This window comes from Astyanax mexicanus, chromosome 12 (genome assembly GCF_023375975.1).
Source record: "Astyanax mexicanus isolate ESR-SI-001 chromosome 12, AstMex3_surface, whole genome shotgun sequence".
In the NCBI taxonomy this organism is placed as follows: Eukaryota; Metazoa; Chordata; class Actinopteri; order Characiformes; family Acestrorhamphidae; genus Astyanax; species Astyanax mexicanus.
This window is the reverse complement of record NC_064419.1, coordinates 47,194,206-47,211,744: the sequence shown is the minus strand read 5'-3', so window position 1 is coordinate 47,211,744 and position 17,539 is coordinate 47,194,206. Positions and strand designations below refer to the sequence as shown.

General features: G+C 38.4%; 2 protein-coding genes across 4 annotated transcripts in view; both read left to right on the top strand.

Annotated features, from left to right (window-relative positions):
• Positions 1 to 3,670, top strand: part of LOC103031735 (kelch-like protein 12) — a 32,666-nt gene extending 28,996 nt beyond the window's left edge. The window contains exon 12 of the mRNA XM_022671014.2: positions 134 to 3,670. Coding sequence (XP_022526735.1) covers positions 134 to 260 — 127 coding nt within the window. The 3' untranslated portion in view covers positions 261 to 3,670. The remainder of the gene's footprint in view (positions 1 to 133) is intronic.
• A 1,707-nt stretch (positions 3,671 to 5,377) lies between these two features.
• Positions 5,378 to 16,699, top strand: tuba5 (tubulin alpha 5). Of its 3 annotated transcripts, none has more exons than XM_015600866.3 (5): positions 5,378 to 5,531; positions 10,577 to 10,799; positions 12,501 to 12,649; positions 14,271 to 14,951; positions 16,037 to 16,699. In XM_015600866.3, exons 1-5 carry the CDS (start codon positions 5,529 to 5,531, stop codon positions 16,328 to 16,330), a joined length of 1,350 nt encoding a protein of 449 aa, XP_015456352.1. In that variant the 5' UTR covers positions 5,378 to 5,528; the 3' UTR covers positions 16,331 to 16,699. The 3 variants fall into 3 exon arrangements, with proteins under 3 accessions (XP_015456352.1, XP_049342023.1, XP_015456351.3); XM_049486066.1 differs by having other exon boundaries at positions 12,447 to 12,649; XM_015600865.3 differs by lacking the exon at positions 10,577 to 10,799 and adding an exon at positions 10,284 to 10,509 and having other exon boundaries at positions 5,396 to 5,531.
• The last annotated feature ends 840 nt before the right edge of the window (positions 16,700 to 17,539 follow it).

Below are 17,539 nucleotides of genomic sequence, written 5' to 3'. Positions count from 1 at the left end.
TGCGATTAGTCGACAGTGAAATTTGTAGTCGACTAATTGTTTGTATATCGATTAATCGTTGCAGCCCTACCCTACAGCACTACAATCTGACTAACTTGTATCATGATTTTTGTCCTCTCTGCTCTGTTGGCAGATATGACGGTAACTCCTTGCTGAGCAGTATCGAATGTTACGACCCTGTGCTGGACAGCTGGGAGGTGGTGACCTCCATGGCCACTCAGCGCTGTGACGCCGGGGTCTGCGTGCTGCGGGAGAAGTGAGGGCACGGCTGCTGGACTGCTTTTAAACTCAGTAAGACACGTGGTGGACGAAGCATTTGTGCTGGTGATTGGCAGCTAATATCTGAGACTGATCTGCTACTATGTGCCACGTGTGATTATCGCATGGAGGAGTGGGAGAACTGGAAACCGCAGATCTGCTGTACTGTACTCATTTCCTCCGTTGGACCTTAGTTCTGTTGCCGTCTGAGATCCGTGTAAAGTGTGTGATGCCCTCGCTGCGTGCGGCATGCCGAGATGTCTTCGCTCTCCATACATGATGACCCTGTGGTTCGGTTACGTGCGCGAGGATGGCGGCGACGTGGTCACGAGTCTACAATAGTGCAATATTTTGATCTACTGCTACAAATATATATATATAAAAAGACTGGGAATGCAGAGCAGCATTATATATTAATGCCTGCTTCAGCTGTTGCTGCTATTTGCCTTATTGCCTTTACGGCAAAAAAAAAAAAGGGCTTCGGCCTGCTCTGACCTGCAGTTGGAGTGTATATATATATATATATAAAAACTATAAACTGAAGAAGAGGATCCAAAAATTGAAAAAAAAAGATACCACCATTTCCTGCTGCAAGTGAACGTTCTTCTTGAGTTCTGCAAGGTTCTTAAAGGTTGTCTGGAACTGGTGATCATTGTCCTTGCTTGCGCTCTGGACCTCCCTGCCTATACTTTTGAAAGTCCTCCTCATTGCCTCTCAGTTAAAGGTACAGTAAGTAGAATTTTCTGTAAAAAAAGAAAAGAAAGATTATTATAATATATTAAAGGCCCTTTCACACAAGTACACCAGATTTTTTTCGAATGAACAAGAAAATAAAGCAGCTTTTAACGTACTAGAACCTTTACACAGAATCTACAAGACATTTTTTGCCTTATGTGGGGCTGCAAACTTTCATACGTCTCTCTCGTTAATGTCCATTCTTTCTGTTTCTCCGCTCCCTGTCCACTTCTGCTCTCTCTTTTTTTTTTCTTTCAAGATTAGTGATCATTAACGAAGAACAAAGGGGTTACATCATAAGTTCCCTATAAAGACCTCCCAGAAGTGTAGTTGTCTGTATTAATGCTGCATTACACATATAAATTTGCTTCTTTTGGACTTTTTTGATAGTCTGGATGGTTCTTTTCATCTTTTATCCAGAGCTCACAGTGTCCATTTCTTCCACTAATGATCTGGAATACTGATTGTTCTGACCACAATCCACTGTTGATTGATGGTCCATTATTCCAGTTTCCTGCAAATCCCATAGATGATGGTAGATAGTATGGTGCTTCTGGACATTGTGAACATATTCTGCACAGTAAGTTTACCTTCCACACTTAAACAGTCAGACTGTTCAATCAGAGTATGGGTTTCTGTGCTCTGATCTCAACACAATCAGCTGTTCCGCTGCCATCTTAATGCTCTTTCTGCAACCACACTGTTAAAAATAAGAGGGAGCTTTTACACCTACACGTTATTTGGTCAGGACTTTCAAACCGCAAACCACGGCTCGGACCAGAGGACCATTATTCGGTCTGACCATAAGAGGAGGTCTTTGTCCACATAAGCTGAAACATGATCCAATTTGGCACGGTTCTGACTTTGTTCAGACCATTTACAGGAAGTTGTGTCAGGCTATCATCACCCATTAAACAATAGAAGAATAAAACTCTTGGCGATGTGCAGGCATGACATGCAGCAGTATGGGTACAACAGATTACGGTGCTGGTGATTCTGTATCTACTGTAACTGTAGATTAATTACAGGGCAGTATGGGTACAACAGATTACAGTGCTGGTGATTCTGTATCTACTGTAACTGGAGATTAATTACAGAGCAGTACGGGTACAACAGATTACAGTGCTGGTGATTCTGTATCTACTGTAACTGTAGATTAATTACAGAGCAGTACGGGTACAACAGATTACGGTGCTGGTGATTCTGTATCTACTGTAACTGTAGATTAATTACAGAGCAGTACGGGTACAACAGATTACAGTGCTGGTGATTCTGTATCTACTGTATCTGTAGATTAATTACAGAGCAGTACGGGTACAACAGATTACAGTGCTGGTGATTCTGTATCTACTGTAAGTCAGAAAATGACTTTTCTACAATGTTCCAGCTATGGTTTATGGATTATATACCTTACTGATGCTCAGTGATTTTTTTGCAGCAGAAAAATAGCCAGCTCGCCCATTTTCATGGCTTCAGCACACTGTTCTCATTCTGTTGTCTATACCTGGCAACCCGGGGTGTGAATATGGGAATAGCGAAATGGTGGTGAACAGGTTTGGAGGCCAAAACCCACACAGATTTCTGTGATGCAAGTCAGACAAGTGTATTATTAATTCCAAAAACTGTTCATAATGTCACAGTCCATCAGTTTCAGACTTTGTGCAAAAGATATACATATATTAGTTTTCAGAACTTGAGGTGCGTTCCGTTTTTTTCATCCATAAAAATCGACCTCAGTGCAAAGGGGCCTTTTGAAGTGTGGAATGTGGTTTGCTGTTGATGGGACCTAAAAAAAAAATTCATGGCAACATACATGTTCAGAAAATGCCTTTTCTACAATAGTCTATTTATGGTTTTACAACTATGGTTAGTAAACCTTACTGAAGCTCAGTGATTACCTGTTCAAGCAGAAAAATAGCCAGCTTGCCCATTTTCACATTCTGCTGTTTATACCTGGCAACCCGGGACATGGAAATGGGAGTAGGGGAATGGCTGTGAGCAGGTTTGGAGGCCCCAACCCACACAGATTTCCATGACACAAGTCAAACAGGCTTTGTTTTATTCCCAAAAAGTGTTCATAGTGTCCCAGTCCATCAGTTTTATGTATATCAGTTTTCAGAACTTGACGTACATTTCATATTTCACCCACAAAAATCGACCTCATAGCGAAAGGGCCTTATGAAGTGCAGAACATGGTTTACTGATGGGAAAAACTTAAACGTGTTCAGAAAATGCCTTTTCCACAGCATTCATGTTGTTAGCTATGTCGCTAGCAATCCCATCAGTCATAAAGTATACAATCCATTGAAGTATACTTGGTGTACCTTTAATGAATCAATGTGATTGTCTTACCAACATCAGCAGATGTGTACTGTGTATTCAGCTCCACAGAGACGTTATCAGCCAGTTCTGCAGTGTTTACTGTAAACCGGTTTAAGTGCATTTAAAGAGAATCGAAAAGAACAGAGGAGTTTTTGCTCCTGTGCTCCCTGTGTGTAAAACTGTTGCTCATGATCACACGTGAAGTGTTTGTACTGTTCTGTAGATATGTATTCATCATTTTGAGAGATTGTTTGTATGTATGTTTGATGTACTGATCTAATCGGACTGATATAATTGTGAATAGTTTGCGACTATGAAAAAGATGTGTAATAAATTGTCTGTACGTCAGATAAAACTGTGTTCGTTCTTTTCCCTGTTCTTTAAGGTGAACTGGTCCAGCAGGGAGTTGCTCCTGAAAGGTTTTATTGTAAATTCCCAAATTTCAGGCTTTTTCATATATAAGGACTTTAACCACAATTTAATTCCTTCAAAATACTTCTTTCCATGTTGAGTAGGTATTGTAGATATTTAATTATAATCTAACTTAATACTAGTCTATACTACACTATTTACTATTTGTAATTAGTATGAAATTTATAGACATGGAGCTGTAACATGTTAATTAAATAAAATAATACTTGTAATACTTGTATGTAAAGAAATGGTCAGCACCAGATACTTTCACTCAAATACTTAAACTTTAACTATAAAATAGATTTGTGTACTTAACCTAACATGTCCTAGTCCTAGCAAAAAGCTTCCTGTCTGTCTGATTACAAAAACTCTAAAAACTACCTGTCTGTCTGATTTAAAAAAGTCTGTTTTGACTAATCCAAAAAGCTACCTGTCTGTTGTAAAAGGCTCAGAAAGCTACATGTCTGTCTGATTAAAAAAAATACCAGTCTGATAAAAAACGACCTGTCTGTCTGATAAAAAAAATACTTTCTGTCTGATTCAGCAAACTTAGAAAGCTACCAGTCTGTCTGATTAAAAAAAAATCAAAAAGCTACCTGTCTGTCTGATTTAAAAAAAATCAAAAACCTACCTGTCTGTCTGATAAAAAAAAAAAAACTCAAAAAGCTACCTGTCTGTCTGATTCTCTATTCGCTTCAGTACAAATTCCCCATGAATCCAACTACCCCTCGCTGCAGAACCACAAGTCCAGGGGGTGGGGCTGGATCTGATCCAACTCTTCCTACGTCGTGTTTTCATTGGTCTGAAGCAGATCGGACTCTTCCCCATCCGGTTTTACTCACTCGCCTTTCGGAGTCAAGTAAACAATCACGAACGTGAAAGTAAGTTCATAATAGACACATTTTCATTTTGCTAATACTATTAATTAGTTTCGTTGGGTGATTTTACTTAATTGAAAATCTGATTGCTTCTGTTTGCGCGAACAACCTAAGCTATCTAGTAGGTGGCTAACTGACGGTTAAAGCTGATTTAACTTTGACTTTGTTCGCCGTTTTGAGTGTGTATTAATATCTGTAATAATAAATGAACATGGTAGCTGGTAGATAAGACACTCATTGGCATCCTTTATTTTAATTATTTACTTTTTATTTTGTCTTTAGGCCCTTTTTATTAAAGATAAAAAAATGAAATAGTTAATAATTATATAGGAAATGTACAGCATCTTATTATGTTTGTAATCACAGACATGTTCCTTCTTTTAAATCTGTATTGTGTGATTTAAATGTGCTACGTAGCAAATAACATTTTGATCTATAAACGGTAAAAGTCTTAAGGTTGGGTTCCAGGATTTATTTGATAAGATAAAATAAGTCCTGGTCGGGAAACGTAAGCGACACGTGTTAAGTTTAACGAGGAATTGAAATGCGATGACTTAAAACCAATGAAAAGAAGATATGGGTGGTCAGGAGGTCAGGCTCCACCCCTTGGATCAGATCCAGCCCCACCCCCTGGACTTGTGGTTCTGCAGCGAGGGGTACGCATTTACTTCAACTTTTAAAAGAGCATTCTGCTCCACCAATAGCAGCCGACCATCATGCTGGGGCCGGCCAATCACAGCCCGTCGTGGGCACCCGCAGCGCACGGGAGTATAAAAGCACCGCAGCGGGCGGGGGAGCCTCATATTGCTGTGTTGGCGGAGACACGTTACACGTCCACAGTCAACGGAGCCCCGCGCTTTTAGCTCAACTTCGACATTTCTTCTCTTTTTTAAAAGCTTTTCAACTTAAACTAAAGACAAAATGGTGAGTATTTTATTATTTGCCTCTGTTTTTAAATATTTTATAGTTTGGTTTAGAATGAGAGAAGACAATAAAGACGTGGAAAGTTGTCTTCTACCTTTTTTAAATAAAAAAATAAATTAATCCTTTTTTTATTAGACATTGAAGTTTAAAAATGAAGTCAGCTGTTTTTACTTTATTTTTTACAACTTTAGCTGTATAACCTAACGTTAGTTGGCCAGCTTAGCTGTAACTTACGTTTGAATTAAATAGTTAACTGTTAGCGGTTAGCTAACGTTAACGTTACATTCCTATCAAACTTTTTTTTAGCTAAAAGTTCCTTTAATATCAGTTTTTGCCTGTTTTTATGATTGAAAACTACAATTTATGTAACCTAACTGCCAGTTAAGTAATATATATTTTTTATCTATCTAGCTAAACCTGCCAACTAATTAACTTTAACTTAAATCTGAATGACTTGTAGGTTAGCTAGCCTAGCTAACAGTTAGCTGACTGTAGCTAACGTTATTTAGCTAAGCTAACATTTCTGACGACGTTACTTCTGTATTAACTGCTATTTTATAGATTTTTTAGCTAATAAAACTTGTGCTTGCTTAGTCTCTATTTTCAAAAATATTTTTTGTTTGTTAAAATTGATTAAATGTGCTATTTTCCTGTACATTGCTCTAATTACTTCGAAACTAATAAAACATTAAATAACTAACAAAAAAAAAAATAAAGTGATAAAACCACACTGTGTGAGGAGCCGGGCGGAGGGCTGCGGGCCTGAGGCCGGGCAGGAGCTGCAGTAGAGCGGGAAGGCGGGGAGGGGAGGTGGGGGATGGGAGCGCAGAGCTCCATGCGGGTGAACTTCACTAACTCTCGCTGAACTGTTATTAAATTAAAGTTACTGTATAGATTAGTGATCTATTTCGCCGTGATTTCTGTATATATCTCTATATAACCTGTTTTATCCGCCTCGTGTATAAGAAAAAGTGCACTCTTTCCTTCCTGTCCCCATTTTTACTGAAATCTCGCGGTGTTTGAGCCTAAGCGTTACTCAGCTTTTCCCTCCACATTATATTCAGCTTTAACTTTAATATTTATACAATTAATCCTTTTTTGTAATCATACAGTTAAACCATTAAACACTCATATTACCAATAATACAAAAATCCACCTCACCATATTCATTGTTACATTTCTGTCTCATTATTTTAAGATATTAAGTTATTATTGTCGCATATTAAGTCATTATTTTAACCCTGTCAGACCCGAGTTATAGTTCCAGTTTCCAGTTATGGGAAAATATAAAAAATCTGTTTTCTGCCTGTGATGCACACAAAAGAAAAATATAATACCTAATACTCTTTTTTTTATAATTTGTATATATTTGATACTGACCTTTTATGCCTCAAACCATTCCTACACAGTAAAGTAAACATGAAGTAGCTAAATCACATAAAATTAGCAAAAATGAGCTTTTATTACTTTGCCTTGTTGGCTTTAGAGTGCTGTCATGTGCACAACCCAGATTTTACACCATCAATAAACAGAAAACTAAATAAATTGAGAAGTTTTGAACACGTCCAGGTAGCTGCGCCGATAAAATAGCAATCTGCCAAAGTCAGAGCTCACCTGGTTCTTAAAGGAAATGGCAAGTGATAGGTTTATTTTTATGTATGTTATGCCTAAAACACATCCATGATTAATTAAGAGAATTATTACATGCCATTTGTGCATTTCGAGCTCTGCGTGGCATACTTTTCCTGTTGTTACGATAGCAAAGACACACTGACATGCCCTTAATCAAGTTGTACGGTTGACGGTTCACCTGTAAAACTCTAAAATAGCATTATTCTCATCAAGAATATCTGGGACAATAAATGGTCCAAAGAACATGGTTAACATGATGAGCTTATTAGCAGCTAATAGCTGTATTATAGCAACACCTCAGCTACCACCACCCCACACCACAACAGCCACCAATACCTACTTAAACCACAGCAACACTGCTGCAGTGCAGTCACACTCACGTTTTCTGTAATGATGTTAGTTAGCTTCTCGGTTGTACTTTCACTATTTCTCATTACTTTACATTCCTCAATATAACACTGTTGTTGACCTTCCTGTATAAATTGCTCAGTCTTTACTTCCTGTCGCCCATTTTGATTAAAATCTGGTGACGCCAGCGCTGAGTGGGTGGCAGGTTCAGACTTTGCCCCGACACGTTTTAAACTCAGGACTCAGCGTTTAATGATTTAATCTCCTCTTTAGTACGAAAGTGGCCTGAAATGAGTGTTAAACAGACTTTTAAACGAAGAGAAACTAATGTAGACGGTACATTAAACCCATATTAATGATAGTAAATCATATTTTCCTTTGTTTAAACGTGAGAATGAGGAAGGAAGAGGCTGCTCTTCCTCCACGAAGTGAATCATGGGACTGCCTCCCTCTGTCCTTCATTTTATCTTCTCTAGCTGGTTTATAAACTGCTGCTCCTCCTTCAGGTCTATTCCTGGAACCGACCCAGCAGAGTCCAGTCATTCCCTCTTTTCATCTACTCATACCAGGCCCACCTCTGTCCCCCTTTACACCCTGCTGTGACTTAATATTGTATTTACTCAATTTAGTCTTTTATTTCTTCATTTTTATGTTTATTTCAATTCTTATTATTACAATATTTTTATTTATTCTCTCTCTATAGCATCATATTAATGTTTTTTTGAATATATTTCAATCCACATTTTAGGAACTTGTCGGACTTCCATGTGGTCTAACTGCATGTGTGTGCAACATAGTTCTCAAATAGTCAAATTTACCATAAAATAAAAAGGGGCAGTGCAATAGTGAATGAATCGGATATTTAGTTTGCCATGCTCTCCACCAGTCTTACACACTGCTTTCGAATGACCTTCATTATTTTGGTTTTGCTTTGTTTTTTATTTTGTACAAAATCAGGTTCTTTGAAAGTTAGTGTTTAGGGGAAAAAAAAACAATTTATTTTGTGGCTTTATACTTTTCGCGATAATGATTGACTGATTTATGTTTTTTTTATTTATTTTAAGACTAATGCTGATATTTACAGAGCGCAAGTGGCTGATGGCCGATGTAGAAAGCCGATATTTAGGTTTTTCTTTTTTTTTTTTAGTTAATTTAGATTTTAGCTTGTTTTTCTTTTACCCATTTGTTAATAATTATCATTAACAATAACGAGACACAAAATAACATTTTTAAGCACCGTTAAGCTCTAATAGATGTCCAGCTATCTAGAATTACAGTATTAAAATAGATTAGTACACAAACATTGAATAATTAGTGTAAGTATATACTACAGTAGAGTAATTGATTTATTTTTTAAAACAGTACTGATGTTTTATTATTAGTTTAGATGTAAAAAAAAACATTGGTGTCAGAAGTGGGTTAATGTATTTTTGTGCTTAAGCCTCGCCCACTAGTTGTTACTAGTGTTGAACTCTGTAGTTAGATCCCGCTGTTCTGATTGGATAAAAAATCATAATTTCTTTTGTTCAGATTTTAGAAATGTACTAATTTAAAGATTTATAGTTACAGTGCTACTCCTTCAGTCCAGGTGTTTCAGTGCTTCACCGTATGTCCATCTCTGGGCCCCATTTCACAATCCAGTTTAAAATAACGCTGGAAGGTCACGGGGGCGACTTTTGTTCCCGGCATTCCCCGAGCTCCAGTCATGGAGCTGGAATGTCAAAAATTCACCCTTTAAAACGTCTGGCCCGGACTAGGCTGCTGCTGTTCCTTTTGAATTGGCTTCATGCTAAAAGCGTAATTTATGAACTTGGACCATGTTGTTGGATTCTATACAAATTTTATTCTGTTCACTAATGTTGTACATATTAAAACAAGCCACAAAGTTTTTTTATGTAGAGCCTGAAAACACATCTTTTGAAAACTTCAAAATGATCAATTTCTATAAACATTGATGTTTTATTCTAATAAACATGCATCTTGGCATCATGTTCTCCTCCACCAGTCTTACACACTGCTTTTGGATAACTTTATGCTGCTTTACTCCTGGTGCAAAAATTCAAGCAGTTCAGTTTGGTTTGATGGCTTGTGATCATCCATCTTCCTCTTGATTATAGTCCATGCCATTTTCTTCAAATATATTTAGATATAGATATTAGATATTTAGATTTGGGTGAAATGTTGTCCGTAGTTTGTAAAATAAAACAACAAAATAGCAAAATCAGATAAACTGATGATTTTAAAGTGGCTTCTAAATATTTTCAGGAGCTTTATTATTATTGTCCGGCTCCACATAAAAATTTACTGTGCTATTGAGAATATGTCTATCGTGGATTACCAGTACTTAAAAAACACAGACCCAACTGTACGTTGAATTATAGATAGTATTAAAAAATCCTATTCAGTTAATGATGTGCGGTAAAAATGTAATATAAATCACTGTACTATTAATGACAGAGCTTTTGTATTTTTAAGAATCTGCAGCTTGATAACATGACAAATACTTTTATGTCATTACTGTACTTAAGAAATATATCTAAATGTAGATTTTGGCCATATTGTCCAGCACTACTGTTATATTTTGGTATATAAATAAAAAACATATAAAACTTGGAAAATCTACAATTTATAGTCATGATTATTAGTAAATAATGTAGTGAAATCGCAGCACCATTACACAAAAATGTTGCAAATCAACGCAGAAAGGAAACGAGCTCTTTAGAATCAGCTGATTGGTTAACTGCGATGATAAGTGCTGTGATTGGCCTGCAGAGAGAGTGCATCTCAATCCATGTGGGCCAGGCTGGCATTCAGACTGGCAATGCATGCTGGGAGCTGTTCTGTCTGGAGCACGGCGTGGGGCCTGACGGCGTGATGCAGGACGTGGCCGCTCTGCCCAGCTCCCGTCAGGACCCCTTCAACACCTTCTTCAACACGGGCAGCTCCGGCCGCCACGTGCCCCGGGCCGTGATGGTGGACCTGGAGCCCACGGTGGTGGGTAAGCAGCGGGTTTAACTCAGGCTTCTCTCTGCTCTTCTCTTGCATGGTTGCGTGTTTGCCTGCAGCGTGAGTGCATCTCTATCCACGTGGGGCAGGCTGGTGTGCAGATTGGCAATGCATGCTGGGAGTTGTACTGCCTGGAGCATGGTATCCAGCCCGACGGCACTATGCCGAGCGACAAGACGATTGGTGGTGGGGACGACTCATTTAACACGTTCTTCAGCGAGACGGGCTCGGGGAAGCATGTGCCGCGAGCCGTGTTCGTGGATCTGGAGCCTTCGGTGATCGGTGAGTGGATCTGACTGCTGGGGAAAAGAAACGTCATTTTAACTTTTAACTTAAAAATTAATTTTAGGGATGCACTGAATATTCAGTAAAGGGATAGACACTGGAGTTTGATAAAATACTTCTGTAGAAGTTGAAGAAGTATCAACTCAAGCTTTTTACTCTTTAAGTAAAAGTGTTTAAAAAAAGTACTGGTTTATAAAAGACTACTTAAAGTATAAAAGTAAAAAAAGATAAAGCCATTAAAAACAAAAGCTTAGACCACGCCCACAGAGTCCTATAGTGCACTAAATAAAATGAAATAGGAGTAACGAGGCTATTTTTAAAATGTAAGGAGTAGAAAGTTCAGATAATTTTGTGAAAATGTAAAATAATTACTCCAGTAAAGTAAAGATAAATAAAATTTTTACTTAAGTAATGTGAATACTGTAAGTATTTGTACTGCTTTACTTGATACCTCTGTAAATCGGTCATGAAATAATGGACTTTTATCCTTTGTTGCTTACACCAGTATTGCCCATTACCTTAGATTACAAGCAAGGAGATCCTATTATATTATTATGTAATAATAATGTATTACGGTTTTAATGTCTAAATATTAATTCTTATTAAGTTTAACTCTTAACACAATTGCATACTTGCTTAAAACACATACTTAGTATTATTATTATAATATTACATTGTAATTATATTAGTGGAACAAAAATCCAATAAAATGCTATTATGACCGGACTAGCTTTCGCCAATAAAAGTTATTTCAGTGCTTCCCTACTTAACATATAATACTGACCTACTTTCCCCACATTCTTTTCTTTATCTTTTGATCTACAGTAACATTAAATGTTTGGACACACCTCTTCTCGTAAAATGTGTTTATTCTTTCTTTATTGTTTTTTAACATTATAAATATAATATTGAACACATTAAAACTATACAGGAACACATGCTGAATTATTTTGTACAGAACAAACCAGAATATGTTTCATACTGTATGAGTCACCTGGAATAGTTTTCTCAGCATCTTGAAGGAAGGAGTTCCTGGAGGTGCTGAGCAATAGTTGCTGCTTTTCTTTCCTTCACGCTGTGAAAAAAGCTCCAGCTCATCCCAATTAAATCACCTCAAATCACCATCTCAGTTCATCAGGTTTAGATCAGGAGATTAATGTGGAGGAATGACAATTTTTTACTGTTTACTATGTGATCCCATATGTGTCCCTTAATCGTTTTCATGTCTTTAATATTAATCTGCAGTGTTGAAAATAAATTAAATAAAGGAATAAAGAAAAACATTGAATGAGAAGTGTCCAAACTTTTGACTGGTACTGTAAATGTCATTATTTCAACTTAACAGTGGCCTTGAATAATGTTCTGTTTTGCAAACGTGTGAAAAGGTTTAATTGTTTATTAAACCTTTAATTGTCTCATGAGTTTGTTTGTTTAAATAACATGTATGCATTTAATAGTTTGAATGCATTGCAGTTTTGTTGATTAGATGTATTTAAATTGAATTTACTAATATTGGTGCCCTGAACACTAGCAAGTTGAAATTTAATACTAAATCAAAAGCTTATTAAAATAAAACTAATTCTAATTGGATAAAATCCCTTTGCCAGTTTCATATTGAATCAGAATTTGACTTGTCTGTTAGAGTTGTGTGTATGCAGTGTGTGTGTGTGTTGTCTAAGCTGTGTGTGTTTATTGTAGATGAGGTGAGGAGCGGCATATACAGGCAGCTCTTCCACCCAGAGCAGCTCATCTCTGGGAAGGAGGATGCAGCCAATAACTACGCCCGCGGCCATTACACCGTTGGCAAGGAAATCATTGATGTGGTGCTGGAGCGCGTCCGCAAGCTCGTACGTTTATTTTATTTCTCATCCAAATAAGGAAAAATTTATTGTATTTTTCACACTATAAAGCGCACTTAAAATTCTTTAATTTTCCCAAAAATCGTCAGTGTGCCTTATAATCTGGTGCACCTGATATATCAATTTAACCAGTCAGGTATTAAGGAGCAGTAAAGCCACTCCACTGAAGTACAGAGTTATACAGGAGTTTCAGTTTTAATTCTCCAGCATCAAGGCTGGAGCAGTATTAGCTGCTAACCGCTATTTTACCATTCAGAGGTGAGTATTATTGGCCTGTAGCCTGCTGGTAACCCCGGCTAGCGCTGCTGGAGCAGCATTAGCATTACCCACTAAGCGCTAGCTGATATCACCCTGGTTTAGCAGAGCACTCAAGGTTCCTCATTGTAGCAGTTAGCCGCTAATGCTCCATTGTGATGGAGAAATTTAGGAATCTAATCTTACTGTAAATAAGGGGTGTGCCATATCGTATCGTACACAATAATATCGTCAAAAATTTTAAATACCGTGAACGATATTATGCCCTAAAATATCGTGCCATATCACCCACCCCATTTCCCATTATATATTTACTAGAGACAGATTATATCTGTTCACTATCATTTATTTTACTTTAATCCTGGATATATGGAGATATATGGAGTACATTACTAGTATCATGACATTCTAAATTATTATTTTCTGTTACAAATCGGATAAAATTCTTGTATTTTTTAATATCTCATTTTGTGGGGTGTAATGTCATATGGTATGTAATATATATATATATTTTTATTTAGTATCGTTATCGTGAAAATACCATGAAATATTGTGATATTGCCCACTACTACTGTAAATAATGGAAGCTCCTTACTCACCCAAATAAACAGTTTTCAGAAGAGAAATCTGTGTAGATTAGCACAAATTGGTTGTTTGACCAAAAAAAGTAGTTTTTTTAATAAAAGTTTTATTTACTTAGTTTAGCATTACTTAACTTAGCTAGCTAAGCAAAAGCACTGCGCAGTGAAAATAGCAACCTGTCAATGTCAGAGCGCTCCTGGCTCTTAAAGGGAATTAAAGGCAAGCGACACTCAAAACCCAAAACACACCCACGATGAATTAATTAATAGAATAATACATGGATTTTGCGCATTTCGAGTCGTGCAAGGTGTACTTTTCCTGCCGTTACGATAGAGAAGACACACTGGCACGCCCTAAGTCAGGGTCGCTAAATCTAGATGTTTAAATTTTAGATCTCTAAAACAGGGACTTATGTCTGTCACATCCAGTCGCAATTCTCTGCCCAATATCATTTAATAAACTTCAATTGTGTATACATTTTTGGTGACTTCTGAATATATCTGGTGAAAAATCTTGTAATAAACTTCTTAAGTGTGTGTTATGCTGTAAATCTTAGAACAAAGACGTATTTCAGGTTTTTATTTTAGTTTTTTTTTTTTTTTTTTTACAATATCGTGTACAACAGGTACTTCTGATGTTTTTTCGTTTTGGTTTTATGTTTCGGTACAACCCACCTTTTTATTTTGACCACATATTTTCATTTAGGTGCTTCACTAGTGGTTTAAAAAGCTTTAATATCTCTCTCTATGTGTCTGCATGTGTTTATCCACAGACTGACCAATGCACGGGTCTCCAAGGCTTCCTGATCTTCCACAGTTTTGGTGGAGGCACGGGCTCAGGCTTCACCTCCCTGCTGATGGAGCGTCTGTCTGTCGACTACGGCAAGAAGTCCAAGCTGGAGTTCGCCATCTACCCCGCGCCACAAGTTTCCACGGCCGTGGTGGAGCCGTACAACTCCATCCTGACCACCCACACCACCCTGGAGCACTCTGACTGCGCCTTCATGGTCGACAACGAGGCCATCTACGACATCTGCCGCAGAAACCTCGACATCGAGCGCCCCAGCTACACCAACCTCAACCGTCTGATCGGCCAGATCGTCTCCTCCATCACCGCCTCTCTGCGCTTCGACGGAGCTCTGAACGTCGACCTCACCGAGTTCCAGACCAACCTGGTGCCGTATCCCAGAATCCACTTCCCCCTGGTCACCTACTCGCCCATCATCTCCACAGAGAAGGCCTACCACGAGCAGCTGTCGGTCGCTGAGATCACCAGTGCCTGCTTTGAGCCGTCCAATCAGATGGTGAAGTGCGATCCTCGCCACGGAAAGTATATGGCCTGCTGCATGCTCTACCGTGGTGACGTGGTACCCAAAGATGTGAATGCTGCCATTGCAAACATCAAGACCAAACGCTCCATCCAGTTCGTGGACTGGTGTCCCACAGGCTTCAAGGTGAGGAGAGGGAAAACATGGGACATTAAAAACTTAGCGTAAAATGATAAAGTCAATATTCTGTTATTAATTATGATTGATCAAGTTTCCTTGCATTTCTGTAGAGTAGAGTGAACTTTTATAATAATATTTTTAATATTTCAATGACGTTTGGATATTTTACATCACGATGCTCGTTGCTGTCTTACTCTCCGCCAACAGTGTATTTTTTAAACCTTCCGCCTGCATCGTTAAATTTGCAAAGGTGGTCTAGAGTGTTGCTATCTCTATCTTGGCAACAGAACACACAGGTGCGCCACTGACTGAAAACAACCTAGACATATATCAACAGCTCAATTGCTCGTTATCTTGGCTCGTTACACATACTTGAACATGCAGCAGTGCACAAACCCAACTTTACATCAACAATAAACAGAATAGTAAATAAAATAACATTGCTGTTCCCGTAAATGAGCTGCTGGAGCTCCTTCACAGCGTCAACCAGCAGCTCAGTTTCCTCTGCTGAGAAGAGTTTGTTTGTTGGACATGTCCAGGTAGCTGCACCGTTAAAATAGCAAACAGCCAAAATAGCAAAGTCAGAGCTCACCTGGTTTTTAAAGAGAATGAAGAGCAAGTGACACACTGATTGGTTTATTTCACATTACGTACAAAATTAACCACACCCATGATTAATGAATTAAGAGTATTAGTACATGGCTTTTGCGCGTTTCGAGCAGGGCTAGTTGTACTTTTCCTGTCGTTACGATAGCAAAGGCACACTGGCACGCCCTAAATTAAGCTGCACTTTGATGGTTCGCCTATAGATTGCTAAAATAGGGACCTAAGAGTTAGTTATGAGATTTAATCCATGATTTCTGCATCTGACTAAGCAGTAGTGATGTTTTCGATGCTAAATAAAAACACTAATACGTCACCAGGCTCTGTAAAGGATCAAACTTGATAAAATTATGAATTTGCGTTAATAAATATGACATTATGAATCATTAAACTTAGTTTTTGTGGTGTGGATTGAGTGGAGCTTTTGGTGAGTTTGAGGATAAAGGTATGTTCTTAAAAGTTCTCTCTTTTATCTCTCTTTTTATCAGGTTGGCATCAACTACCAGCCTCCCACGGTGGTTCCTGGTGGAGACCTGGCCAAGGTGCAGAGAGCCGTGTGCATGCTGAGCAACACCACGGCCATCGCCGAGGCCTGGGCTCGCCTGGACCACAAGTTCGACCTGATGTACGCCAAGCGGGCCTTCGTGCACTGGTACGTGGGCGAGGGCATGGAGGAGGGGGAGTTCTCTGAGGCCAGAGAGGATCTGGCGGCCCTGGAAAAAGATTACGAAGAGGTCGGAACCGACACGGTTGAAGACGAAGAGGAGGGAGAGGAGTACTGATGATCTTCTTCAGGAGGTCGGCGTTCACAGTGCCTCTCCAGTGCCAAGCTGCCACCCACATCTTCACTTCCTCTCATCTTCTCCCGAAAATAGGGAGCAATGGTCTCATGTCTCTCCTTTCATACCTTTCTTCTTTTTCTTTGTACGTTTCTCTTATCCTGTCCTCAGACGGTTCTGCTCTTCATCCGTGTACGTGTTCTGTTTGTGGTTAAACTGTGTGCTCGAGTTCTTGCCGAGTATCCAAATTAATTTTGGGTTTATTACAGTTAAATTCTTTACTGTAACTCTGCTGACTGCCTCAATGGATCTGTTGATGCAACAGATCGTGCACTATTCCTATTCTGAATAAATTTCATTTAAAGAAGAGAAGAGATCTTGTTTTCTGTGTTTTTTTTATTAATACTGGCTGTGTACAGTACTGTGCCAGAGTTTTATTCACCTGTGGAAATTATAGAATAAAAGCTCCTTAGAAAATATTATTTAAAAGGAGAAAACATTTCGCTGGTTCAAATCCTGTTCATGTACTGCTGGGTGGTATATCAGTTCATACGGTATACTTTGAGGGGAAATTAGAACCTCAATAGCGCTAGAGGTGCTGCCGAACACTAATAGCCAGTTAGCATAGCAAGCTAACACACTGGAGTTGACAGTAGCTTAGCGCTATGGAGCCTAAACACTCATCCTTCGCTCACCCTGCATAAACACAGACAGCACTTTATCCCACAGACAAGCCCAGAAACAGTCCTGAGTACAGAATCATTTATTCAGAAAGAGATAAAAACTCAAGGATATGAGCTGAGTATTAACTATAGCCCTGTTTAAATATATTAATACTCCGTGTTCGTACAGTAATGAAAAGCCTGGAAAAGTCATGGAATTTGAAAATAGCAATTTAAGCCTTAATAAATTTTGGAAAAATTAAAATAACCAGAAAGATTTGGAAAAGTCATGGAAATTTGGTCTACAAATCTTTTTGATTCAGTTTATCAATAGAAAACATCTATTTTGAGCTTAAAAAAAAGTAAAATAAAATATTAGCGCTGTGATGCTCCTCGGCAATGTATCAGAGGAAGCATGTGCTAGTCTTCACCCTCCTGGTGTTACTAGTGGAAATACTAGTGATAGGGGGAGTATTAATGAGTCGTTTGGGTAATTGGCTGTGTAGATTGGGGAGAAAACGAGTTAAAAATAGAAAAGAAAATATCGCAA

Bases quoted from the DNA above. Each gene is read 5' to 3' on its own strand.
- tuba5 (XM_049486066.1), top strand. The intron at 10,800-12,446 runs GTGAGTGGATCT...TGTCTGTTAGAG, and splicing joins TCTGGAGCCTTCGGTGATCG to TTGTGTGTATGCAGTGTGTG. The intron at 14,952-16,036 runs GTGAGGAGAGGG...TCTTTTTATCAG, and splicing joins GGTGTCCCACAGGCTTCAAG to GTTGGCATCAACTACCAGCC.